Consider the following 22801-nt stretch of genomic DNA (forward strand, 5'->3'; position numbering starts at 1 on the left):
GATTGTTTGATCGTGTGTACGTGGCATTAGTGTGACAGACTGCCTCTCTTCAGTTAAAAAGTCTTTCTAAAATGAGAGAGTGTCTGCGATATAAAGCCTCAGGTGGAACCTGATTGGCATCCTCAGCGCTTCCCCTCAGCTATGCGGCAAGTGCTGTGTGTGTACACGTTACATCCATACACAGCGCCACATGACCTTGCGGACATGCCCCTCTGTGTTCTCAGGCCCTGCTAGGGACTCGAATGGCCAACACAAAGTAAGGTGAACATACTATACACCTCTACAAGGGGGAGGGGAGGGGGGGGGGGGTTCTGTCAGCAGATTTATAATTTTTTTTTAAACCACAGAAGCATAGGGCGTTTCCCAATGTTACTAGGTGGAAGTGCTGGGTTGTAATTAAACAATGCAGCTAAAGCAGCTGCGTCAACCAGCCACCGCCCATATAGAAGTTTATACACATCTCTGTATTAAAAACTGCTGTATTTTTTACCAAATCCCACAAGATTTATAGTAAGAACCCCCTCTGCCACTGGGACCACACATGTTCTGAGACAGAGCTGCATTAAGACACATCATAGGTAGTGCAAGTTACTCCTTATAGAGGAGACATTTATAAGGCATATACGGTATATTGAAGGAAAAAGCAAAGCTTCTTCCCTTACCTTGTCCTCTGCAGGATACTGCTGATTTAACAGACAGATCCAACTTTCATCCATCACGGTGGGCTGCGTTTAAACACACTCAAAGACTGGGGCCCTTTTAAAGGGGGTTCCGCTCCTTTGGGCCTTGTATAGCACCCCTCAGGACAACTTTAGGAAATGTAGCAAGACCAAAAAACTTCCTGGTTCCTAGGGTCCAGCTCTCAAAGAGAAGCATTACAGTAAAAACCTCGTTCTTGCATCGAGGTCCAGGCACCATCCTATGGCCTCAGTGGCGAGGATGGATCTGATTGTGGAGGTTTCTTTAACCACTTGCCGACCGGCGCACGACGATGTACGTCCTATTTTTGAAGAGGGATATCTCGGTAACGGCAGCAGCTGCTGCCACAACTGAGATATCCATCTCTTCAGGCGGCGGTCGGCTGTACGATAACGGTGGTCTCCGTGGCAGATTCGCCGCGAGATCACCGCTATCGGCCGCGGGAGTGGTGCCACCCCCCTCCCGCACCTTCCGCCGCTTACCGGAGCCGGCGGTAGCGGCGGAGGCGATCGGGTCCCTTCATCTGCTGGGCATAGATACAAGTGAGGCTAAGATGGCCCCACTCTTCTCTATACCATAGGAGGGCGGAAGCGACGTCAAAACGTCACTTCCGCCCATACCTCTTAAAGGTATATTTTTTTTAAATGTCAGATTTTCTTTTTTTCTTTTTTTGCATTTTAGCCCAAATATGAGATCTGAGGACCTGTCATGCTTTTTCTATTACAAGGGATGTTTACATTCCTTGCAATAGGAATAAAAGTGATCCATTTAAAAAAAAAATTTAAAACAGTGTAAAAATAAATAAAATCAATTAAAATAAAGAAAAAAAAATGTTAAAAAACACCCCGTCACGACGAGCTTGCGCACAGAAGCAAGCGCATACGTGAGTAGCGCCCGCATATGAAAACGGTGGTCAAACCACACATGTGAGGTATCACCGCGATCGGTAGAGCGAGAGCAATAATTCTAGCCCTAGACCTCCAACGCAAAAAATGCAACCTGTAGAATTTTTTAAATGTCGCTTATGGAGATTTTTGAGGCTAAAAGTTTGACGCCATTCCACGAGCGGGCGCAATTTTGAAGCGTGACATGTTGGGTATCAATTTACTCGGCGTACCATTATCTTTCACAATATAAAAAAATTGGGCTAATTTTACTGTTGTCTTATTTTTTTTATTCAAAAAAGTGAATTTTTTCCAAAAAAAAAAAAAAGTGCGCTTGTAAGACCGCTGCGCAAATACGGTGTGAAAAAAAGTATTTCAATGACCGCCATTTTATTCTCTAGGGTGTTAGAAAAAAAACAATATAAAATGTTTGGAGATTTTCTTGCAAAAAAAAAAAACTGTTTTAAACATGTAACCAAGTCTGAAAAAGAGGCCTGGTCCTTAAGTGGTTAAATCCAGCATGGATTCCTCCTGGAGCTCCGCAGGGCACATCTTCACTCGTGACCAACACCTTAGACACTGGCGAAAAAACTGAGTGCTCCTGGAAGGAGGAGGGTTTATATAGGGGAGTCAACTTCCTTTATTGGTTATACCAGTGTCAACACCTGAAGGTAGGCCTATAACCCACCAAGTAATTACGAGACTGTGTCATATGATATACGATAAAGAAAACAAACACTCTTCCCTTCTCTCCATTTGGTTTCTATATTGTCCAAAAGTGTGATGATCTGCTTCTTTGGTATCATGTCCTCAATTCCACTGACCCTACCCTCCAATTCTGTAGTGCATTCTTGCACCTTTTGTAGGTCATGTCTGACAAAATGCAATTTCCTCTATAATAGATTTCAACTGGTCTGTCTTTTCTGACAGATCAGACTTGCATCCATTAACCGCCAATATCTCCGAGATTATGGCTCATCTGTCACTGAAACCTCCAAGATGGAAAGATCCTCCCTCTGACTGGAGTACAAGGTGCTGAGGCCATTTTGGAGTATTTACCCTGTGAACTACACCCCTTAAGGGCTGCAGAAAATGGAAATATTTTAGATTGTTGTATTTTCCCAATATTTTGGGATCTATTCTGTGCAAAATCGCTCCAATTTAGCTGCTGCTTCTTTACCTTTAACTGTTCGTTTTAACCGAGCCAAAGTCCTGTAATACTGATGCATCTTTTTGTCATAGTTCTCAGCCACATCTCCAGTTATAAAAAAGGAGAATATGCCCAAATACTTATTCATGACTGTTGGAATCAGACAGGATTATTATACATCTACACAGCTGTTTGTACAGCCGAACTCAGCCATACTGATGCCAGGCAGTTTCACATGTTTAAAAGCAAGGAATGTGACACAATTTGAATAGCAGAATGAGTTCTATTCAGCCTACCTGGAATGTACTGAACTTCAAAGATAATATGGCGCCGGCTTGTCTGCAAGAACAAAGGACAGCTGGTGGGGCATCCGAGATCAAGCCACAAGATTGCAATCCAGTCAGAGCAGTTGCAATTCATGGGCAAACACTGCCCCCCAGAGGCCAAGTATGGCAGGACTGTTAGCCTGGGGGAGGAAACGCCCCAGAGACGCTGATTGGTCTACGGGAAAGAGTAGGATGGGCTATGGGGTGTGGTATGGCTGAGGTATGTTTAACAAAAAAGGGTTGCAACCATGAGGTCTCTCTCTGTCTCTCTTTATTCCATCAGGAGACCCAGTCACGAGGATCGATAAGTATAAGGCTTATATTGCACTTTGATTGTATGCTATGTAATATTGTAACTTCTACTGATACTTGATGCACATTTTCTTATTTCCTTGGGAAATAAATGAGATTTGATTGATCTTAGACCGTGTATTGATTTCATAGCCAAGGGTGGTAGCATTGTGATATTAACAATAACATGTGCTTGGCGTAATAGATTGATAGCTAAACCATAGGCACTGCGTTCCGATTTTGATGCAGCGTCCGAATGTTTAATGTTGTCTATATTTTTTACTTTTTTATTTACTTTTTACCAATGCTTTTTCTACTAGATATATCCCTCAGCTGAGAGTACATATTCTATACTTTCCTTATTTAATATATATAAAAGATTCGTTCTTGTACCGATCTGTACATTACCCTAGAGATGGCGTTCTTTTATACGTCTATTTTTTGAGTATGGGGACACGGAAGTGACGTTATGGCGCCGGGACGTGGATAAAGTTGGTGCGTTCCAGGCTGACCACTCCCGTTCGTGAGATACGCGGGGGGTCACGTTCATTTTATTTTTACTTCCGCTAAGGTCAAGAGATCGGCTGAACTTTTCAATGTTTATGCCTGCGTTCTATTTGGACGTTATTGGCATTAGGACGTTCGTTTAAATATACGGAAGTCATTCGTCTAATATATATAAGAGTATGGGATGTAACAGCTATTTGACTAGAACCTTCACATTACTAAAGAGAGGCGTGGAACGCACGCCGGCGGCCATGTTGGATACCGGAAGTGATGGGTGGTGACACTGATGGAGGAAATCTTGTCCTGATTGGGGGTCTAGCTATATAAACTGGAGGGCTGCCTTGAAGTTGTACCCCAGATGATGTCTGCTTAAGACGAAACGCGTCGGGACTTCACTGCAGCCTGAGATTTTACTGAAAAAGCGCTTATGTTCTTTGTACACGTGAGTTTGATAATTTTTAATTAAATTGTTTGAAACGAAAAACGGAGTTACACTATTGTGGTCCCTGCTTTCTTCCTTTATATCTATCCCATTACCTATGATGATCTATGTGGATGGAGACATACCGCAGAGAAAATAGCTACACTTGAAAGCCTTCCAGAAAAAGACAACACTCCAAAAATAGCCTATGTATACCTACAAGCACATATGATCCTCCAAATATAATTTTGAGTAGGATCCATTAAATCTGGTAAGCCCCCATTTTATGTGGTGGAGGGTTCACGCGGTGATTGTGTGATTATCCTTTGGAGAAGGTGTAGGACTGTTTTTCACTTCATCGTGTCACACACAGTAACCTTGGAAAATCTGGAGAACTCTTCATCTGTTTTCATGCTGTTTTTCCACTTTTGTGGACATATTTTTTTCATATATATTTACTTGGACATTCTAGCTTTACATATACAGCAATTGAGTGTTTAAATGTTTATATATTTCTTTTTATGTGTTTTGTGCACAGTCTAACACATGTATTGATTACATTGGTCACATTGTAATGTGGTAAAAACAAATAAGCGCTACACGTTTTTCACAAAAAATTTATTATGTCACATTTGTACACCTAGATGTTGTGTTAGCTGCTGTTTGTATATTGGTTACACATTCGAATAGCGCAGTGTTTTTGGTTCTTTTTGAAACTATAGGGACTAGACAAAGGAATACATAACTGATAATAGTAGTACTAGACTACATCAATGACCCTCAAATGTTCCGTTTTAAAACACCTCTCCTCAGCACTGGCAAACGTTCTCTCCCCCTGTTCAAAAGTGCTTGCTGTAACAGTCAAAGCAGAGAGGAGCTCCTTTTGCTGAACCTATTTGGGATTTTTTCAGGTGTTTGAAAGTCAAGAGTAAGCAACAAGGTTTGATTTATCCAGAACAAGCAAAGTTTGCATGTAGGGAAATTTTTTTAGCAGCCAAAAGAGTCTAAACTTTTGTTCTTACCAGAAGCCGGTATGAGTCAAGGGGTCACAGGGAAGCAGAGAAACCAAGCAGGGCTGAGGTAAGCCGTTCACCGTTTGAGGGTATAGGACCAAAGAGGTGGTAAATCCTCTTTACTAAGGAGGACCAGAAAAGACCGCTGGGAGCCAAATAAAATGGGAGAGACTAAAAGGGATCCGCTAGGGGTCGAATGGATCCCTCTCCCGATCACCCTAGACAAGAGAATGCCGAGCTTCCTAGTCTCTCCATCTGCAGTGAGCCACTACCGCTAACAGCCACTCCCCTTCTATGTTTGCAGGTTCACAGAGATTGCTGATGCCTTCCTGTCAACTAGCCGAAACCGAGAGTGGATCCAAAGCAGCTCCCTGTCGCAGTTTACCATAGGCCTCCGCCCGCACTCCAGTCTAGGGCAGCTACACAGCATCTCTTGGTCTGGTTCTAGGGTGGAGGAGCCCAGGTGAGCTATACTCAGCCGCTCACATTGGTGTCAGACCACACCCCCATACTCAGCATACACATATGTAGTTCATCCTATGTGGGTGATTTTATGTCAGTATTTACATTTGTATATACCTGTATGTAGTGTTCGTTCAGGTGCTTATCTAATTTTTTTTTTTATATATTTTTTTTAACTATCGATGCTCCCCGCTGAAACCATCACCTGTGGAAGGGAATTCCACATCCTTGCCGCTCTTACAATAAAGGACCCTCTACGCAGTCTAAGCTTAAACCACTTTTCTGCTAATCTTAATGAGTGGCCATGTGTCTTATTAAACTCCCTTCCACAGAAAAGTTTTATCCCTATTGTGGGGTCACCGGTATGGCATTTGTAAATTAAAATCATATCTCCTCAAGCGTCTCATCTCCAGTGAGAACAGGTTCAGTGCTCGCAACCTCTCTTCATAACCAATATCCTCCAGTCCCTTTATTAGCTTTGTTGCCCTTTTCTGTACTCGCTCCAGCACATCCTTCCTGAGGATTGGTGCCCAGAACTGGACAGCATACTCCAGGTGCAGCCGGAACAGAGTCTTGTAGAGTGGGAGAATCATCACCATTTCTGGCGTTAATTTTTAATGCATGCCAATATTCCATTTGCTTTGTTAGCAGCTTGGACCCCCAGGTCCTTTTCCATCCTTTATTTCCTCAGAGGTTCTCCTACCAGCAAGTATATTACATATTTTTGCCATCCAAAGGCATCATTTTACATTTTTCCTCAATTAAAACCTCATTTGTTATATAGTTGCCCACCCCATTAATTTGTTCAGATCTTCTTGCAAGGTTTCCACATATTGCAGAGAGGTTATTGCCCTGCTTAGCTTAGATAGTCCACAAATAGAGAATGAACTGTTTACCCCATCCTCCAGGTCGTTTATGAACATAAGTTATCTTAAGCACCTACAAAGACAACAAAGCCAACATTCAAGGAGGAAAGCATCTAATGAAGACACAAGGGCAATCTTACCGGTGAAGGCAGGAACGCTTCATGAAACTTCTTCGGATTAATCCTTAGGGGACCCTAGTGAGTAAGAATAGAGCAGTATGATACAGAAAGTCAGACACTGGCTGCTCTAAAGCATACACAAAGTTATTTAAAAAAAAGTTTTTATAACTGAAGGCATTTTTTGGTTTGGGTAGAGTGGAGAAGGACCTATAGAAAAGGAGGTAGAAGAGAAGATGAATTTAAGATAAAATTGGGGCAAGAAAGAATGAATAATGTTTCTGGGAGGTGGGGAGGGGATAGATAAGGGGAATGGGGGTTTAGAGATGTATTCTGAATTTTATGTGATGCAGAGACGAGCTGAGTGTCTCGCCTAGTGTAACGTTTCTTTTAGATTTTGGATATGGGAAAAAACCAAATAAAAAAAGTGTTTATTGCGATCTATGCCCCTGTAGAGGGCTTCACCCTCAGTTTGTCCAGTTTAACACTATGCACCAAGAAGGATAGCGATAAACTCCAATTTTGGATTGTCACCAGAACAGGAGTAGATGAGACCTTCAATGGAGACACTAGTTTTGGTGATAACTAAGGATCCCCTCATAACTTAAAGGCAATTATCCCCCTTTGGGACACAGATGGCAAGCACAAAAAAAAGGAGATCTAAACCTCTGATACTCTTAAAAATGAAGGTTTGGCTTTAGTGCTACTTTAAAAAACAATTTTCTAGAGTACATAATGATCGCCATTCTTTTATTTCATAATTTCAGTGTGCTACAAGTTGCATTTTGAGAGGGTGTAGCAACAAAATAAGGGAAAGCAAACATCTAGGAAGACAATTTTATTTAGGCAGTTTCATTATGAGATCATGTCATAAAGGATTGCTCAGGTGTTAGGTTCCCGATAAATCAAATTCTATAGTCCTAGTGCAGTTATTTTATTCTGGCTGTGTCACACATGTTTCTTTTCAACCCATCTGCAGGTTCAGTGTTTCCAAGGCAAAGAACAGAAGTTCGCCCAAGATTTGATAGACCACATGCCTGCAGCTGCTTGTTTGACTTGCTAGATTCTGTCTTCAAGCAGATTTGTGGGCACTGGGCCACTAAAAATTAACATGCTGTAATACAAAATACAGAGTACACCCAGAGGCTTCCAAACAGAACGAGAAATACAAGAGAACAGTTACCTTTGCTGGTTGCTCATGTGGGAGATTAGGAAACTTGTTATAGGCCATGCCTTACCTCTGCTCTTCTAAGAGCCAAGCTAGATAGGCAATACTTCTGCAGAACCAGGTCTGCTTAATATACAAAAAAAAATTTAATCTACTCTAACTGGAGGATAGGCGTTACTCTGTAGCTACAGATAGAAGGCATGTATTTATGCCTCCTGGATCAATTAAAATCACACTGGCCAAAACTGTTCTTGCACTTTGGCTTCTCTCAAGGCTAAAACATACAAAACAAATGTAGGTTCAATTTCCATCAAGGCACAGAAGATCTCAGACACTGAAATCCCAGGATTCCAAACTTATTTGGTCAGTGATCATAACTATTCTCAACTGAGCTAATGCATGACTTCAGAGAAGCAAACTACTTAAATCAATCATTAAAGTTTTTTCAATCAAGATACCATACTCCTTTTGGGTACTACATAGGTCTGTCTTTGGAATTTCATTAGACAAACCTCACAAATTTAATCAGCAAGACTGATAACGTACACAAGATAGGATTTTCAATGCAGCTGAATCTGTACAGAAGCTGTCAAACCAGCGGGGTCCTATTTTATCAGTCTGCACTGGGTTAAGTGACGTTGGCATCACAAAATCTTAGGATTCCTGGAGGCTTATGGTAAAGCTCACCATCAGAATATGTGCCCACATTGTGCACGATTCATTTTCATCTCTGGCTTCTCTAACAAGCAATTATCGCACTTAAAACTTATATCTGAGCAGATGGGTCCAATATCTTCCCTGACCAAAATTCTATTTACCATGTTGCTCATTTCACGCTGTGATCTCATATTTGGAACAAGTTGCATTTCCCATCTGCAAGGAACAGATGTTTTTGTCAAGAGGGGTGGTGATGAGAGGAGGTCTGTCCAGGACTAGAGGGTTGCTTTGTCACAAAAGCAGTGTTCATTTGCAATGAAAACTTTAAGCTAGATTAAAATGCTACTGCTTATTTTTGCTGAATTGAAGTAATTGAGAACTATGCTGTACTATTATTGAATCTGGGAGCAGGTAAAGCATTTACGAACTAGGGAAGTGAGGTGTTTAGCTATGGTTAATCAAAAGCACAGCTTAAGTGTATAATGCAGCAGATGCTGGACTCAAACCAATAACATGACTGTTCACTTGTTAAATGCGAGTTTACTAACAAACATCTGGAGAGAACCACATTTGCTTTAAGATGCACAGCAAAACGATGCATATATGCTAGCAGCAAATAGAGACAGGACAGTAAAAGACAAATTAATGGGGCTTTAAATGTTCAGCAATGATATTGAAAAACGGCTGAAGCATTACAACATGTCATTGATCGGCGTTTGGGGGTGGGGTGAAATAGTAAGCTACAAGGCTACTGGAGTATTAGAGCTGCTTAATACAGCTTAGGATAGTTTAAACCTTGAATTAGGCAGCATTTTATTCTGCTCAATGTTTCCATTTAGGTTTAGCACTTTGGGCGGAAAAAAAAAATAAGGGAGGGGAGGATTTAAAACGTTTGTCTAGTAGAGTGGTTGTAAACCCTTCATATACCCAGTGAAGCGAGTAGCCTCACCTCAGGTGATGGCTATGAAATAAATCTCCCCACAAAAATTTGTTTACCCGCAGTCTTCTCTACATTCATTCAAAAGTAGTGTATTGTGATAAAATCCTTAATTTGCTCATCATAGGGGAGGGGGGCAGAAAACTGCAGTTACAATGTGTGTGCCGATTGGAGAAAAGGGACACACCCCCTCCACAGGAACGAATGAACATGCAGAACTGCATTCTGAACAAACACTGTGCTGAGCTCCCCCCCCCCTCCCCTCCCCCTGAAATGTATCTTGTGTCAGGAGTGGCTCATGCAGATAATAGGAACAAAGTGCCAGAGAAACGACACTTTGAGCTCTGAAGATAGACAAGTAAACAATACAGATATATATGCACTTTTTTCATATTTCACAACTGAGGTTTACAACCAAAAGAGTTTTACCTAAATGCATTCTATAAGAACTAATGTATAGACATTTGCATATACAGTCCTATGTAGAAAATGTAAAAGCAGCACAAGTTAATAAGAGGCTATTTACAATCAGGTGGCATACTGGGCAATATTTTATGTATCCGACTTTATAGTAAACTACTCTGAAAAACCTGTACCGAAAATTATTAAAAATATTAAAGCGGTAACCCAAAAACTAAAAATGTACTATATTGCAGTTTGCCAATCATTAGATGTGGTGGATGCATTGATTTTCTTAGGCTTTTCCCGTTTTCACCTATCTGGCCAGTTACACACCACTTTCATTAGTGTGCCCTGGCTATGAACGGATGAGCACAGGGAGCATATTTGGGCAGCAGCATTGTTAGTCTGGAGGGGGAGGAGTGTTAGATGTACTAGCAGATTTAGATACACTAAGAAATTGAAACTTAACTCCAGCTAGCACTTTATAAACAGATCAGTTTCTTTTGCGATAAGTTTTACATAAATAAAATATAATCACTATAACCAACCCATCAGTGTTAAAAAATTGGTCTGATACATTTAACCACTTGCCAATCGCCTCACGCAGATATACTGCAGCAGAATGGCACGGGCAGGCAGAGTAACGTATGGGTATGATACTCCCCTCCCACAGACCCCCCCCCTTGTGCCGAGGCGGTCGGCATCTTTCCAGGAGCGATTGGTGCTGAGGGGGGAGGCCACCCCCTCGCGATCCCTCCTGGCAAATGAGACGCTTCCTGCGCTTCTGTAATGTAAACAGAAGCAGAGGAAGTGACATCATTGCTCCTCGTGAAGCCTTTTCGTTGCGACTTCGAGGAGAGAAGACATCGAAGACAGACTGCACTAACACTACACTACAACCCTTGTCACAGCGATACCAATAGCAGTTTTTATTTTTTTTACCTATTACTGCATTGGTGTCATTTGTGACGGTTATAAGTATTAGGGCAGTTAGTGGTAGGCCCCTTTAGGTCTAAGGTACCTCCTGTCCCCCCTAAGGTTTAACCCCTTGATTTCCCCCCCAGTTAACCCGTTGCTAGTGACAACGATTTTTCCCCCCAGCGGCCTGGTACACCCTGGTCATAGTCAAACCAGCACTGCAGTAACAAGTAGTGACATGGCGAGTCCCATAAGTGAAGTTCAAGCTGGTGAGGTAGCGAGCACAAGTAGTGTCACACTGCCACTAAGACAAACAGGCCCGTCGAGCCCATAGTGCCCTCCCTGCTGCAATCACCAATCCCAATTTGGAACCCACCACTTCTGCAGCACCCGCACTTCCCCCATTCACTGGCCAACCCGGAATTCAGGTGGAAATAGTTGATTTTAGGTCACTTGTTTATTCGCTGTTTTTCACCGAAGATCTCTATAGATCTATTGTGGACAAAAGCAATTTGTATGCTGGTCAATACATAGCCACTAATCCCCAGTCCTCCCTTGCCAGAGATTGGAAACCAATTATGGTTTCCAAAATTTAAGATCTTCCTGGGCCTATCCCTCCTCATGGGCATAACTAAACTGCCCTGCCATTTTTGCACCTCAAATGATAGGTAGTCAAACTAAAAGCTGTAAATTCCAGAAAATGTACCCTAGTTTGCAGATGCTATAACTTTTGCACAAACCAATGTACACTTGACTTTTTTTTTACCAAAGACACGTGGCTGAATACATTTTGGCCTAAACATATATGACTAAAACGAAGTTTATTCGATTTTTCTTATAACAAAAAGTAGAAATATTTTTTCAAAATTTTTGGTTTTTACGTTTAACGCAAAAAATAAAAAATGGCAGAGGTAATCAAATACCATCAAAATAAATATTTGTTGGGGGGGAGACGCAAATTTAGTTTAGGTACAACATTGCATGACCACGCAATTGCCAGTTAAAGCGACAGTGCCAAATTGTAAAAAGTGCTCTGGTCAGGAAGGGGGTAAAACCTTCCAGGGCTGAAGTGGTTAAAAACAGGCCTGCTGGCTTAATCACCTGCTGAAAATGTAAAGCAAAAAAAAAAAAAAATAGGATTTTTAAAACAGCTTACCTGTAAAAATCATTTTCTTTGATGTACATCAGGGGACACAGAGCCATAGTAATTACTATGTGGGTTATATCGGACCTACAGGTGCTGGACAATTAAGGCGTGTACTTCCCCCATTTAACCCCTCCCATTACTGGGAGTCCTCAGTTTTATAGCCAAGCAATACAAGTGTATAAGGAGGGAGGGACCGCTGTGTCCCCTGATGTACATCAAAGAAAAGGGTTTTTACCAGTAAGCGGTTTTAAAAATCCTGTTTTATTTTCTTACATCAGGGGACACAGCCATAGTGGTTACTATGTGGGATGTCCCATAGCAATGGCAACTGAAAGGGGGGGGGGCACAGAACAAAAAACAGGAGGCCAGGACTCCTACTGTAGCCTGCAGCATAGGCAAAATCCTCATGACCTTTAATATCGATTTGATAAAACGTATGAACTGAAGACCAAGTCACGGCCTTACAGATCTGAGCCATAGAGGCCTGATGATGCTCCACCCAAGAGGCACTAATCGCCCTGGATGAATGTGCTCTTAATATGAGAAGGAAGAATTTTCTTCTTTAAGCTGAAGCTTAAAGAGGGATTCCACCAAAAAAAAAAAAAATATTAAAAGCCAGCAGCTATAAATACTACAGCTGCTGACTTAATAAATGGACACTCACCTGTCCCGGGTTCCAGCGATGCCGGCAGCCGAGGCCGATCGATCACTCGGCTCTCGGCTGCTGCAGTCACCATTCTAGGTGAGGGAATCAGGAAGTGAAGCGAATCGGCTTCACTTCCCGGTTCCCTACTGCGCATGCGCGAGCCGCGCAATAGGAAATCTCCGCGCTGTCACTGGGACCCGTGTGTGTCCCAGCAGACAGCGCGGCAGGGCAGGAAATGGCGTAGACTCCCACGGGAGTCTATGCCCGGAAGTGGGTGTAAATACCTGTCTTTGACAGGTATCTCCATCCCCCTCCCCCCTGAAAGGTGTCAATTGTGACACCGGAGGGGGGAGGGATCCGATCAGCGGAGGTTCCACTTCAGGGTGGAATCCCGCTTTAAATAATCACTTGACAAATACAATTGAAAAATAGTGGATCTTGACACTGCTTGTCCACATCTTGGACCCTCTGGCAGTACAAACAAAACCTGTGTTTTGCAAACCTGAGCAGTCACCTTTAAATAGGCTCTGATCGCTTTTACTACATCGAGAATGTAGTGCTTTCTCTTCCCCAGGTTAAGGCTCTGGGGAGAAAGGAGGAAGAATGACATCTTGGTTTAAATGAAAACCTGTTACCACTTTTGGTAAGAATTCAGGATGAGGACATAAAACCACCTCATCCTTATGCAGGATGAAATATGGCTCTTACAAGAGACCCGTTAGTTCCGATACTGTTCTAGTAGAAGAAATGGCAAGCAGAAAAGATAATCTCTTGTCAAAAGAACCAAGGGAATTTCTCGTAAGGTTCAAACGACTGATTCAGCAAAGCCGATAAGACCAATTTTAAATCTTGAGGATTTAGAGGTGCCGTGATAGGGGGAATAAACCGTGTTACCCCCTGAATAAGCTACGCCTCAAGAGTGGGAAGCAAGAGGCCATAGGAAAAGACACCGACAAGGCCTCGATCTGGCTCTTGATAGAAGTCAAGGCCAGCTACATTTCAGATCCCATATGCAGGAAATCAGGAATCCTGCCTATTGACATACCGGTACTTCCTGGGGTGCCAACCGCCAGATCCACACCAAGAAACCTATGCCTTCCAGACTCTATAGTAAGTGATTCTGGAAGCCAGCTTCCTGGCATTAGTCAAAGTAGACACTACCAAAGGAGATCACCCAAGATCTTATAGATTGGGATTCAACAGTCAAACCTGTTAAACTCCTTGTCCGTAAAGTAGGATGAAATACCGGACCTTGTGCAAGAAGGTCTGGCTATAATGGCAGAGTCCAAAGGACTCCTACTGCCTTCTTGATCTCAGTAAAGATCTTCTGGGACCCGCTGGGGCCGCCACAATCACCTCCTTTTGTTACCACTTAATCCTGCAGCGAAGGCACGGAAGTAGCAGAACTGGAGGAAATGCATAGGTCAGTGAAAACTGATCCCATGGGAAGACTAATGTGTCTATTCCGCCTGCTAGCAGACCCCTTGTTTGACAAAGTTGTCGACCTTATTAATGAATCTGGACGCGAATAGGTCCATGTCCGGAATACCCCGTCTGACATATTGCTAGGAAGATGTCGGTGTGAAGAGATCACTCTCCTGGAAATAATGGTTGTCGTCTCAATTAGTACACCTGAAAATTTTGAATTGCCGATAGGTACATAATGTGTTCTGCCAAAGCTAGAACATTATTCACCTCTTTTTGGGCTGCATGACCTCGTGTCCCCCCTGGTGATCGATATAAGCCACCGCCATGGCCTTGTCAGACAATCCTGTCAGGACAGTCCCGTAGTCTGACCGCCAAGATTCTAGGGCCAGATGTACTGCCTGAAACTTCCAAAAAAGTTGATAGGCAAGGTCCTCTAACCTGGACCATCTCCCCTGGACAGAATCTTCTTCCAGGGCTACTCCCCAGCCTAGAAGGCTGGCATCTGTTAACACCTTACAGAATAAAGATTTTTCCCTCCTGCTGGATAACCAATTTAAGCTCTGACCTATGTTGGGAGAAAAGCGCATTGGAAACAAACAAGGCAATCTTATTCCAGACCAACAGGATGGTGTCTTGAAGCAGTCTGCGTAAAGCTGCATGTGAGGGACGGCCTTGAAGGCCACCATTTTCCCTAAAAATCTCCTACACAGCCGAATGAAGGAATTTCTTTGTTTTGAAAAGTTGAATTAATCCTACAATGGAACCGATTCTTGTCTGGGGTAAGAATACCTTCTTCGGTATGGTATCTATCCCCTCACCCAAACAAGTGGGGGTGCGCCTTCATGAGAAGGATTTAGCATTCTGTTTTATGCGCTTTCTGCCCCCAAGATCCTGGTGCTGCCCTTGGGGACTTTCCCCTGAACATGGAGACCATCAAGACTGCCTAAAGGCAGATGTCCCAGGCATAGGAGAGAAAGCACGAATAAAAGGAGAAATGTTTGAACCTCCTTTTACTGGTAAAGAGCTTTATCCTTTTGGATGTACTTATCCACTCTAAATAGCCGTACTCCAGGAAGGGACAAACTGGCTAAGTGTTTTCACATGGTGTTTCAACTGATCAATATTTAAGCCACGGAACTATGTGAGAATGCACTAGTCCAAGTATAAGACGTAAGGCTTAAATGATAGATTCTTGCATAGCATCTGTGAGACAGTGCGTCAGATACACCAGCCCATTGCCGGGCCTGCTGATCAGGCAGAATTTCAGGTATCTCACAAACTGTTCTTTAACCCTTTGAAGTCCACATTTTTCAATGAATTAGCGCGACTCAAAATGTGCTTCACCAAAAAGGCGGAGCAGATATTAAAGAGTTAATGGACTGAGAAACATCAATTGCAGCAACTGCAAGAGACATCTTTTCTTTAAAAGGAAGTTCCAACCTTAATTTCCTGGATCCTTTAACATCAGTGAATTATCCACTGGACATGCGAGACTCTGCTCACTGAGGTGATTGCAGCATCATTTGCTGTAACCCCCCCCCCCCCCCATTTCTTCATAGAAACGTACCCCTTCAGAATACATAAGCTATTCCAGAACAGGAAAAAACATCAAGTGGAGGAGGTTCAAATGAACCTTATTATTGGTAGATCCCTCAAGCAACAAAAAAGGGTTAAGTAAGGGAATAGACAAGCACCTGACTTGTGAGGCTACACCCTCCCTGTTAGGATCCTCCTAAGAGGAAAAGTAAGGATCTTCCAATATTTGGAAAGATCTACCTGATCCCCAGCCTCCTGCACAACAAAAGGGCCCTGAGGACTAGATGGTAATCTGCTATGTTTAATCCTACTATGGAGAGACAAAAAAAAAAAAAAGAAAATTTTGCCCTGGGACTTTAGATGAGGTGAGCACCACTAAGCCAATAAAAGTAACAAGAGTAAGTACAGTATATGTTTTTATTCAGTAAAAGTATCACAAGCATTATTGTCATCAAAGAAAGCCACATAGTACAAGGTACATAAAACTGGGTTGCGGGAGGGTCAGGGAGGGAGCTTAGCAGGGAGCTTGTCTATCAGACTACAGCTCTGCGTGTTGCTTCGTTTCTCGCCTTATGTGGAGTGCATGCCTTTCCTCCAGTCAGCTCCCAGTGTAATCCCAGACTCCCCACCCACTCCACTGCTGAAAAGGAAGGAGGATTTCTAACACGATCTTCACTTTCCAAAGAGTGTAGAAAGGGGAAGAAAGCAGATATAAGTAAAACTTATGTAGGGAGTTATGTTTCATCTCTATCACCTGAGGCTATTCACTTCAGTGGATATACATGAGGGTTTGCAACCACCTTAAGGACTCTTTCACACGGGGCGGATCCGTGAACATCCGCTTGCTCAGCGGGGATCGCTCCATCAATCCCCGCTGAGCAGCAAGATGACAGGTCCGTCTCTGCACACTACACAGGGATGGCATGCAGAGTCCGTCGTCACCCCAACCGATCTGCAGATGGATGGAAAAGTAGGTTTTTCCTCCGTCACACTTTCAGATTGGAGCGGGTCGGATGTCAGCAGACATGTCATCTCTGACATGTGACGCTCCATAGAGGTCTGTGGAGCATCCGTTCAGGTCCGCCTAAAAAACTGACAGGTGGACCTCAATGGATCATTCGTGTGAGAGGCCTAGGTTTTTATACCAATGTGTGTAGAGAATACTGTACCTACGGTGTGGTTGGAATTATCACTACCAGCTTTTCACATAAGATTTTCGGTTTCAAAATATATGCAACCAAAATATTTTAATTTTGGATGGGATAGGGAATGGTTAAAACCAACAGGTAAATTGAGAAGATCTCTACAAAGTGAGTAGATATGGCCTTAGTCATACACTTGCATACAGCATATTTCTAGTAATTGCAAAGCTTTTTTTAGGGCGTTTTAAAAGGTTTGTGCAAAGCGTTTTGCATATGTAACAAGTTTCACATATTTCCTGGGCCAGGCGCATAAGCTCACTAAAAATGCAGGTTGCATAAATACAGGCACACCAGAACAATTGGCAAGAGTGAATCAACCTAGTGGGAACACTGATCACAAAAAACCTTGCGGGCTCTAATCCACTTCTAGTTTAATACTAGAAAACACTGGAAACTGAGAACTGCTGCACACAAACCCAGCCCGAAAGGCAACGCAACAAGATGGCTTCAGCCTGACACCATCCAGGCCACACCCCCCATGAATTTTATCCTGCCCACTGGGCTTAATCATGGAGGTCTCCATGATTAAGCATATTCACCTTTCAGGCTAGGTTGGTGTACAGTATATGCCACAGAGCCTGATTGGAGCAGCACCCAAGATAACTAGGATTTCAAAACTAGAAAGTTTTAGATGAACAGTATACACACACACTTTGTGGTACTATAAACATGAATATTTATCCTTACACTGAACCCCGCTTTCCATACCTGAATCAGTTCACCTCTCTTCAAACCTGCAGATACATCATCCTTGTCCATGTACACTTCAAAAATATTTTTCTTTCGTCCTTTGTTGCGTGTGCGGTTTGTACCCATGTTCCCTAAATTACACCAAAAAAAGTAAGTTAATTTAAAACAGAAAATCAAATGCATAAAAGAATGCTTATGGTCTAGCCCAGTGATGGCGAACCTATGGCACGCGTGCCACAGCTGGCACGTCAAGCCCTCCCTGTTGGCACGCCAGGGGAATCCCCCAGCCAGGCAGTCACTTGCACTGACGTTGCAGGCAGGGAGGAGCCGGCTCTCTTCCTTGCTTCGTTGCTAGTGACATCGGCAGGGGAGTGGGCAGCCAGTCATCTTGTTCCATGTGTATCATTTAAAAGGGGTGTAAAATTCTTCTTTTTCCACCATCCAGACTCTGTTCAGCAGCTTACTGCCTCCCCCGGACCCCTACACTTCTGGTAAGGCATTCAGGGATTCCTTTCTGCGGATACCCTATTTCAGCTCCCCCTGCTCCAGGACGACTTTGGTTCAGTCTGTCCTAGTGCAGCCTGTGAAAAATAAGGGGGAGGGGCAGTGCTGGGAGCTGATTTTCATTGGGGAGAGGTGCAATGGCTGCTAGCTGGAATCCAGGCGGCGGGGATATCGAGGAGTGGCCGGATGTCGGGGATTCCTTCAATACTGTCTGGGGAGAGCTGGACGATGAGGCAATAGAAAGGTAAGGAGGGTGGATCCTCCGATCTACATTGTACTGTGTGGGGGCATGTTAGTAGTGCAGGAAGCATGTGTCATGTACAGTAGGCGAGTGCATGTGTCAGGTAGGCGAGTGCATGTGTCAGGTAGGCGAGTGCAATGGTCAGGTAGGCGAGTGTAATGGTCAGGTAGGCGAGTGTAATGGTCAGGTAGGCGAGTGTAATGGTCAGGTAGGCGAGTGTAATGGTCAGGTAGGCGAGTGTAATGGTCAGGTAGGCGAGTGTAATGGTCAGGTAGGCGAGTGTAATGGTCAGGTAGGCGAGTGTAATGGTCAGGTAGGCGAGTGTAATGGTCAGGTAGGCGAGTGTAATGGTCAGGTAGGCGAGTGTAATGGTCAGGTAGGCGAGTGTAATGGTCAGGTAGGCGAGTGTAATGGTCAGGTAGGCGAGTGTAATGGTCAGGTAGGCGAGTGTAATGGTCAGGTAGGCGAGTGTAATGGTCAGGTAGGCGAGTGTAATGGTCAGGTAGGCGAGTGTAATGGTCAGGTAGGCGAGTGTAATGGTCTGGTAGGCGAGTGTAATGGTCTGGTAGGCGAGTGTAATGGTCTGGTAGGCGAGTGTAATGGTCTGGTAGGCGAGTGTAATGGTCATGTAGGTTAGTGCATGTGTCATGTAGGTTAGTGCATGTGTCATGTAGGTTAGTGCATGTGTCATGTAGGTTAGTGCATGTGTCATGTAGGTTAGTGCATGTGTCATGTAGGTTAGTGCATGTGTCATGTAGGTTAGTGCATGTGTCATGTAGGTTAGTGCATGTGTCAGGTAGTGCATGTGTCAGGTAGGTGAATGCAATGGTCAGGTAGGTCAGTGTATGTTGCACAGTGCATTCTGCATTCTTTTTGGTCCCTTAGGGCTCATTCAAAGCTGGCAGGTTTAATTCTGTGTTGGCACTTTGAAAGAAATAAGTTGGTTTTGAATCGTGGTTTGGGCACTCGGGTTCAAAAAGGTTCGCCATCACTGGTCTAGCCGAACATGTAAAAGGACAGTCTTTTAAATGCACTCATGAGTAAACATGTCACTGGGAACAACTTAAAAAAATAAAAAATAAAAATCCCAAAGCAATCACTCTAACCCCAGAAATGTCATCGCTGCAGTACATTAGCACAATCCCTGCTGTACACGACAGATTCTTACTGTATTATGAACATGCAGTTTAATAAAAGTGTGAATGTCATGAATACCCGGCAGTGGCAAAGCTTACACGATTTTTCACAAAGCCTGCAACTCCCTACTGGCCTGAACAATGGAAAGAAGGCTGGGAAGTAAAACCTTTGGAGAGAACCATGTTATAGGAAAATAGAAGCTGTAAAATAAATCCAAAGTTAGACTTACCAGTAACTTGTTTGGCTGGCTCCACCCACCAGACCAAAGGGAAACACCTCTGCCACCAAAATTCCAAAGGAGTAGTAGTAGAGTACGTAGTCTGCCATGAAGTCAGTCAGGAAAACAGAAAATTATCAAATACTTACCGCAGTTTTCTTTTCCTGATGGACTCCGTGGCAGACAGAGCTCTCATCCTTTAGTCATGAGTTGGCTAATTACGGAAAACTCTAGTGGTGCTAAAATTTATGGGAGTGGGTCCTATAGCATTGGAGAAGAGGCCCACATGTAGTCTGCCATGGAGTCTGTCAAAGAATGTTTACTGGCAGATTTTTTTTTTTTTAAAGTGACTTATATAAGAGAATTTGTTGGAGTGCTTAAACTTGTTAAAAGAACTAGCGATCCAAAGACCCCTCAGCCTTTAACTTTGGTAAACACAAATCTAAACCGGTTGATCAAATGAAAAAAGAAAAAAAAAAAAAATTACACAACTGTTGTATATCCCATTTGTTTTGTAAATATGCTTACACAGTCATGGTTTGTTCCATGGCAGGACATCCATAGAGGATTGTATTTTACCATATTCGAGAGATGCACCAAAAGTCCATTTAAAGTAACTAAACCAAAGACTTTTTTTATTTTATTTTTAATACAAGTCACCTCTATACTGTGTACATGTCTCTCCAAAGCACAAAGTGTCATTTCTCTCTGCTGCCTGGTTCCCCATAGCAGGAGACACTTCTGCCAGCATTTCCAAACACAAAGAATCAAAAGATGACAGGAGGGACCTGCAGCACAGCCTGTGACTTATCCACAGCTGTGCATGTTCTCTGTACTGTGTGAAGTTCTCTTCAATCAGGGCTCAGCTTTGCGAAGACTACAGAGCCCTGCCACCTGCTAACAGAACGAAACAAAAAACCCTTCTGTGTGTTTTCTGAACGATCTACAGAAGAAATGGCTGCAGATACACAGCTGCGACTTATGTAGGAGGATAGGTTTCATCTTACACCTACTTCTAGTCACTTACCTGGTTACATGTGAGGAGTTACAACCCCTTCAAAATGAGGAACCATTTGCTAGCTGTGTAACTGTTGAGGATGTGGTGGCAATTTAATTTTTTATTACCCCTAATGTTGCAATGAAAAACGTGGCAAATATATGAGCAGAAGACCATGTGGCCACCTTCTAGATCTGGGAAACCAAGGCCGGTTGTTGAAAATCCCATGAATCACCAACACTTCTGGTCGAGTGGGCTTTCATATGAATCAGAAAAAACCCACCTTTCAAGTCATACACCCAAGTAATGATTTGCCCAATCCAACTAGGAAGTGTTCACTGAGTGACCGTGTGCCCCTTTCCAAGAGCCTTCAGGTAAAAAACAAGGAATCAATATTGACAAATCAACATGGCTGTGAAGGTAGAATCACATTGCCATAACCACATCCAGCCAAATACAAGAGCGGCAATCGGTACAATCTAGCTAAACTGCATATTGACGCGTGTTAGCAGCACACTGGGTAAACTATTCAACAGTATCCTGAACAAAAAAAACTTCCCGACAATATATATATGTCCTCAGCAGACAGGCAGGGTTCATGCCAAACCACAGCACCACAGACCTAATCTATACCCTGCACAGGCTCATCAAGAACCAGGTCCACAATACAAAACATGCAAAGATATTTGCCTGTTTTGTGGGGGAGCATGGTGATCTCAATTCCTGGCTGCAGAGCAGGAGAGCAGCTTGATCTCCACTGTCAGCAGCTTCTACATAAATTGCAGTTAATGGCTTTCATGAGGAATAACCTGATCCCTCTGTGGATCATCTGTTTCTTCACAGAAAACACCCCTTTGCAATTTTAAAAGCATTCCCCGTTATTAATTTAGCTTTAAAAAAAACTGCACTTGTTATACATAAGCCAGAATTCAGTTATAAAAATCAAACAGGTTAGCCATTTTACATTTACAAAATTAACCAGTAAACCTTATTCTAAAATTAAGATTTTAACTAGTTTGTCTAAATGCAGAAATTGCTAGATTATATGCAAGTAAGCAATTAAAGTGACAGTACAACACTATAATCCGGCCAATGACTGGCACCTATAATGTGTAAAATACTAGTGATCTAGCAGTAATGAATTGTAAGGTCCATCAGATTTAAAAAATAAATAAATAAATAAAAAATAAAAAAGAAGAAAACACGAGTCCAAACAAAACAGAAAAGTGACTTCAAGTAAAAACAGTTCATTAACTGTGAAAGAGATTCTACTTTAAGCAATAAAACCTTAGTTAAGGATTTTACGCTATGTGGTGATCTTTTATGACCCTTATTCCGATGGTGAGAGCCCAAGACTGGATGCTGGATTTGTACTTCAGCGAACCCTTGTATGCTGGTTCCTGTAAAGTTCAAGTCTCTGCAGTGTTCTTGCATGTCTGGCTCCTTGCTGCTGGCAGAGGGCCACATTTGGAAAGAGTAGCTGATCATCTGTCTGGTGGTGGCTGCACATTGGATGGTGAATTTTATCTATGGTGGTTTCCCTTTTTCAAGGGGCACAGCGAATCCTTAAAATGGTGGCTCTTCCTCAAAAACAGAACATTTTAGCTTCCACTGTTAATGAACTTTTTACTTGAAGTCAGTTTTCTTTTATGTTTGGACTCACGTCTTTAGATTTAATCTGATGGACCTAGCGATTCATTACTGCTTTGTTAATTTTTATATCACCATTCTATATCGCTAGTATTTTACACATAGGTGCCAGTCATTGGCCAGTTTATAGTGTTGCACTGTTAGATTAATTGATTGCTTATTCGCATATATTTTGGTGCTGCACTTTATCCCTCATGCACATTTTGTCTAAATTGAAGTGTCAGCAGCTTGCCAATTTTAATTGGCGACAGTAGTTATTCAGAAATTACACAATGCCTTTTTTAAAGCTAGAAATTATACCTTGCTCAGCCTCTCTTCACGGTCTAAAGGCTCACATTGACTTTTGGGATATGTTGCGCCAATCACCATATCCTAATCTACCCTTATGATCAATCATGAACACTCCATTAACAAAAACACGTTTAAGAGGAGCAAAGGGGGCGATCTTTAGATGAAAGGGTTTAAAGCAAAACTCCTTCAGAATATTACTCTAATTCAGTTATGCTATACATGGATGGCTAGCCAATTACTGCAGCAGTTTTTGCCAACTGAGAGCAGCTAGCTACAGCCACCAAGCCCTGTATACTTG

At 42.8% G+C, this 22801-nt stretch overlaps 1 protein-coding gene across 18 annotated transcripts in view; it reads right to left on the reverse strand.

The window, feature by feature from the left end:
- Positions 1–22801, reverse strand: part of DIS3L2 (DIS3 like 3'-5' exoribonuclease 2) — an 867027-nt gene that overhangs the window by 723375 nt on the left and 120851 nt on the right. For all 18 annotated transcript variants that reach the window (XM_077487662.1, XM_077487653.1, XM_077487654.1 and 15 more), the window contains 2 exons: positions 17485–17597; positions 6760–6813 (listed from right to left, as the gene is read on the reverse strand). In XM_077487662.1, coding sequence (XP_077343788.1) covers positions 6760–6813; positions 17485–17597 — 167 coding nt within the window. The remainder of the gene's footprint in view (positions 1–6759; positions 6814–17484; positions 17598–22801) is intronic.

This window comes from Lithobates pipiens, unplaced genomic scaffold, assembly GCF_037356315.1.
Source record: "Lithobates pipiens isolate NorthernLeopardFrog02 unplaced genomic scaffold, aLitPip1_a1.2 Scaffold_18, whole genome shotgun sequence".
NCBI classification, from domain to species: domain Eukaryota; kingdom Metazoa; phylum Chordata; class Amphibia; order Anura; family Ranidae; genus Lithobates; species Lithobates pipiens.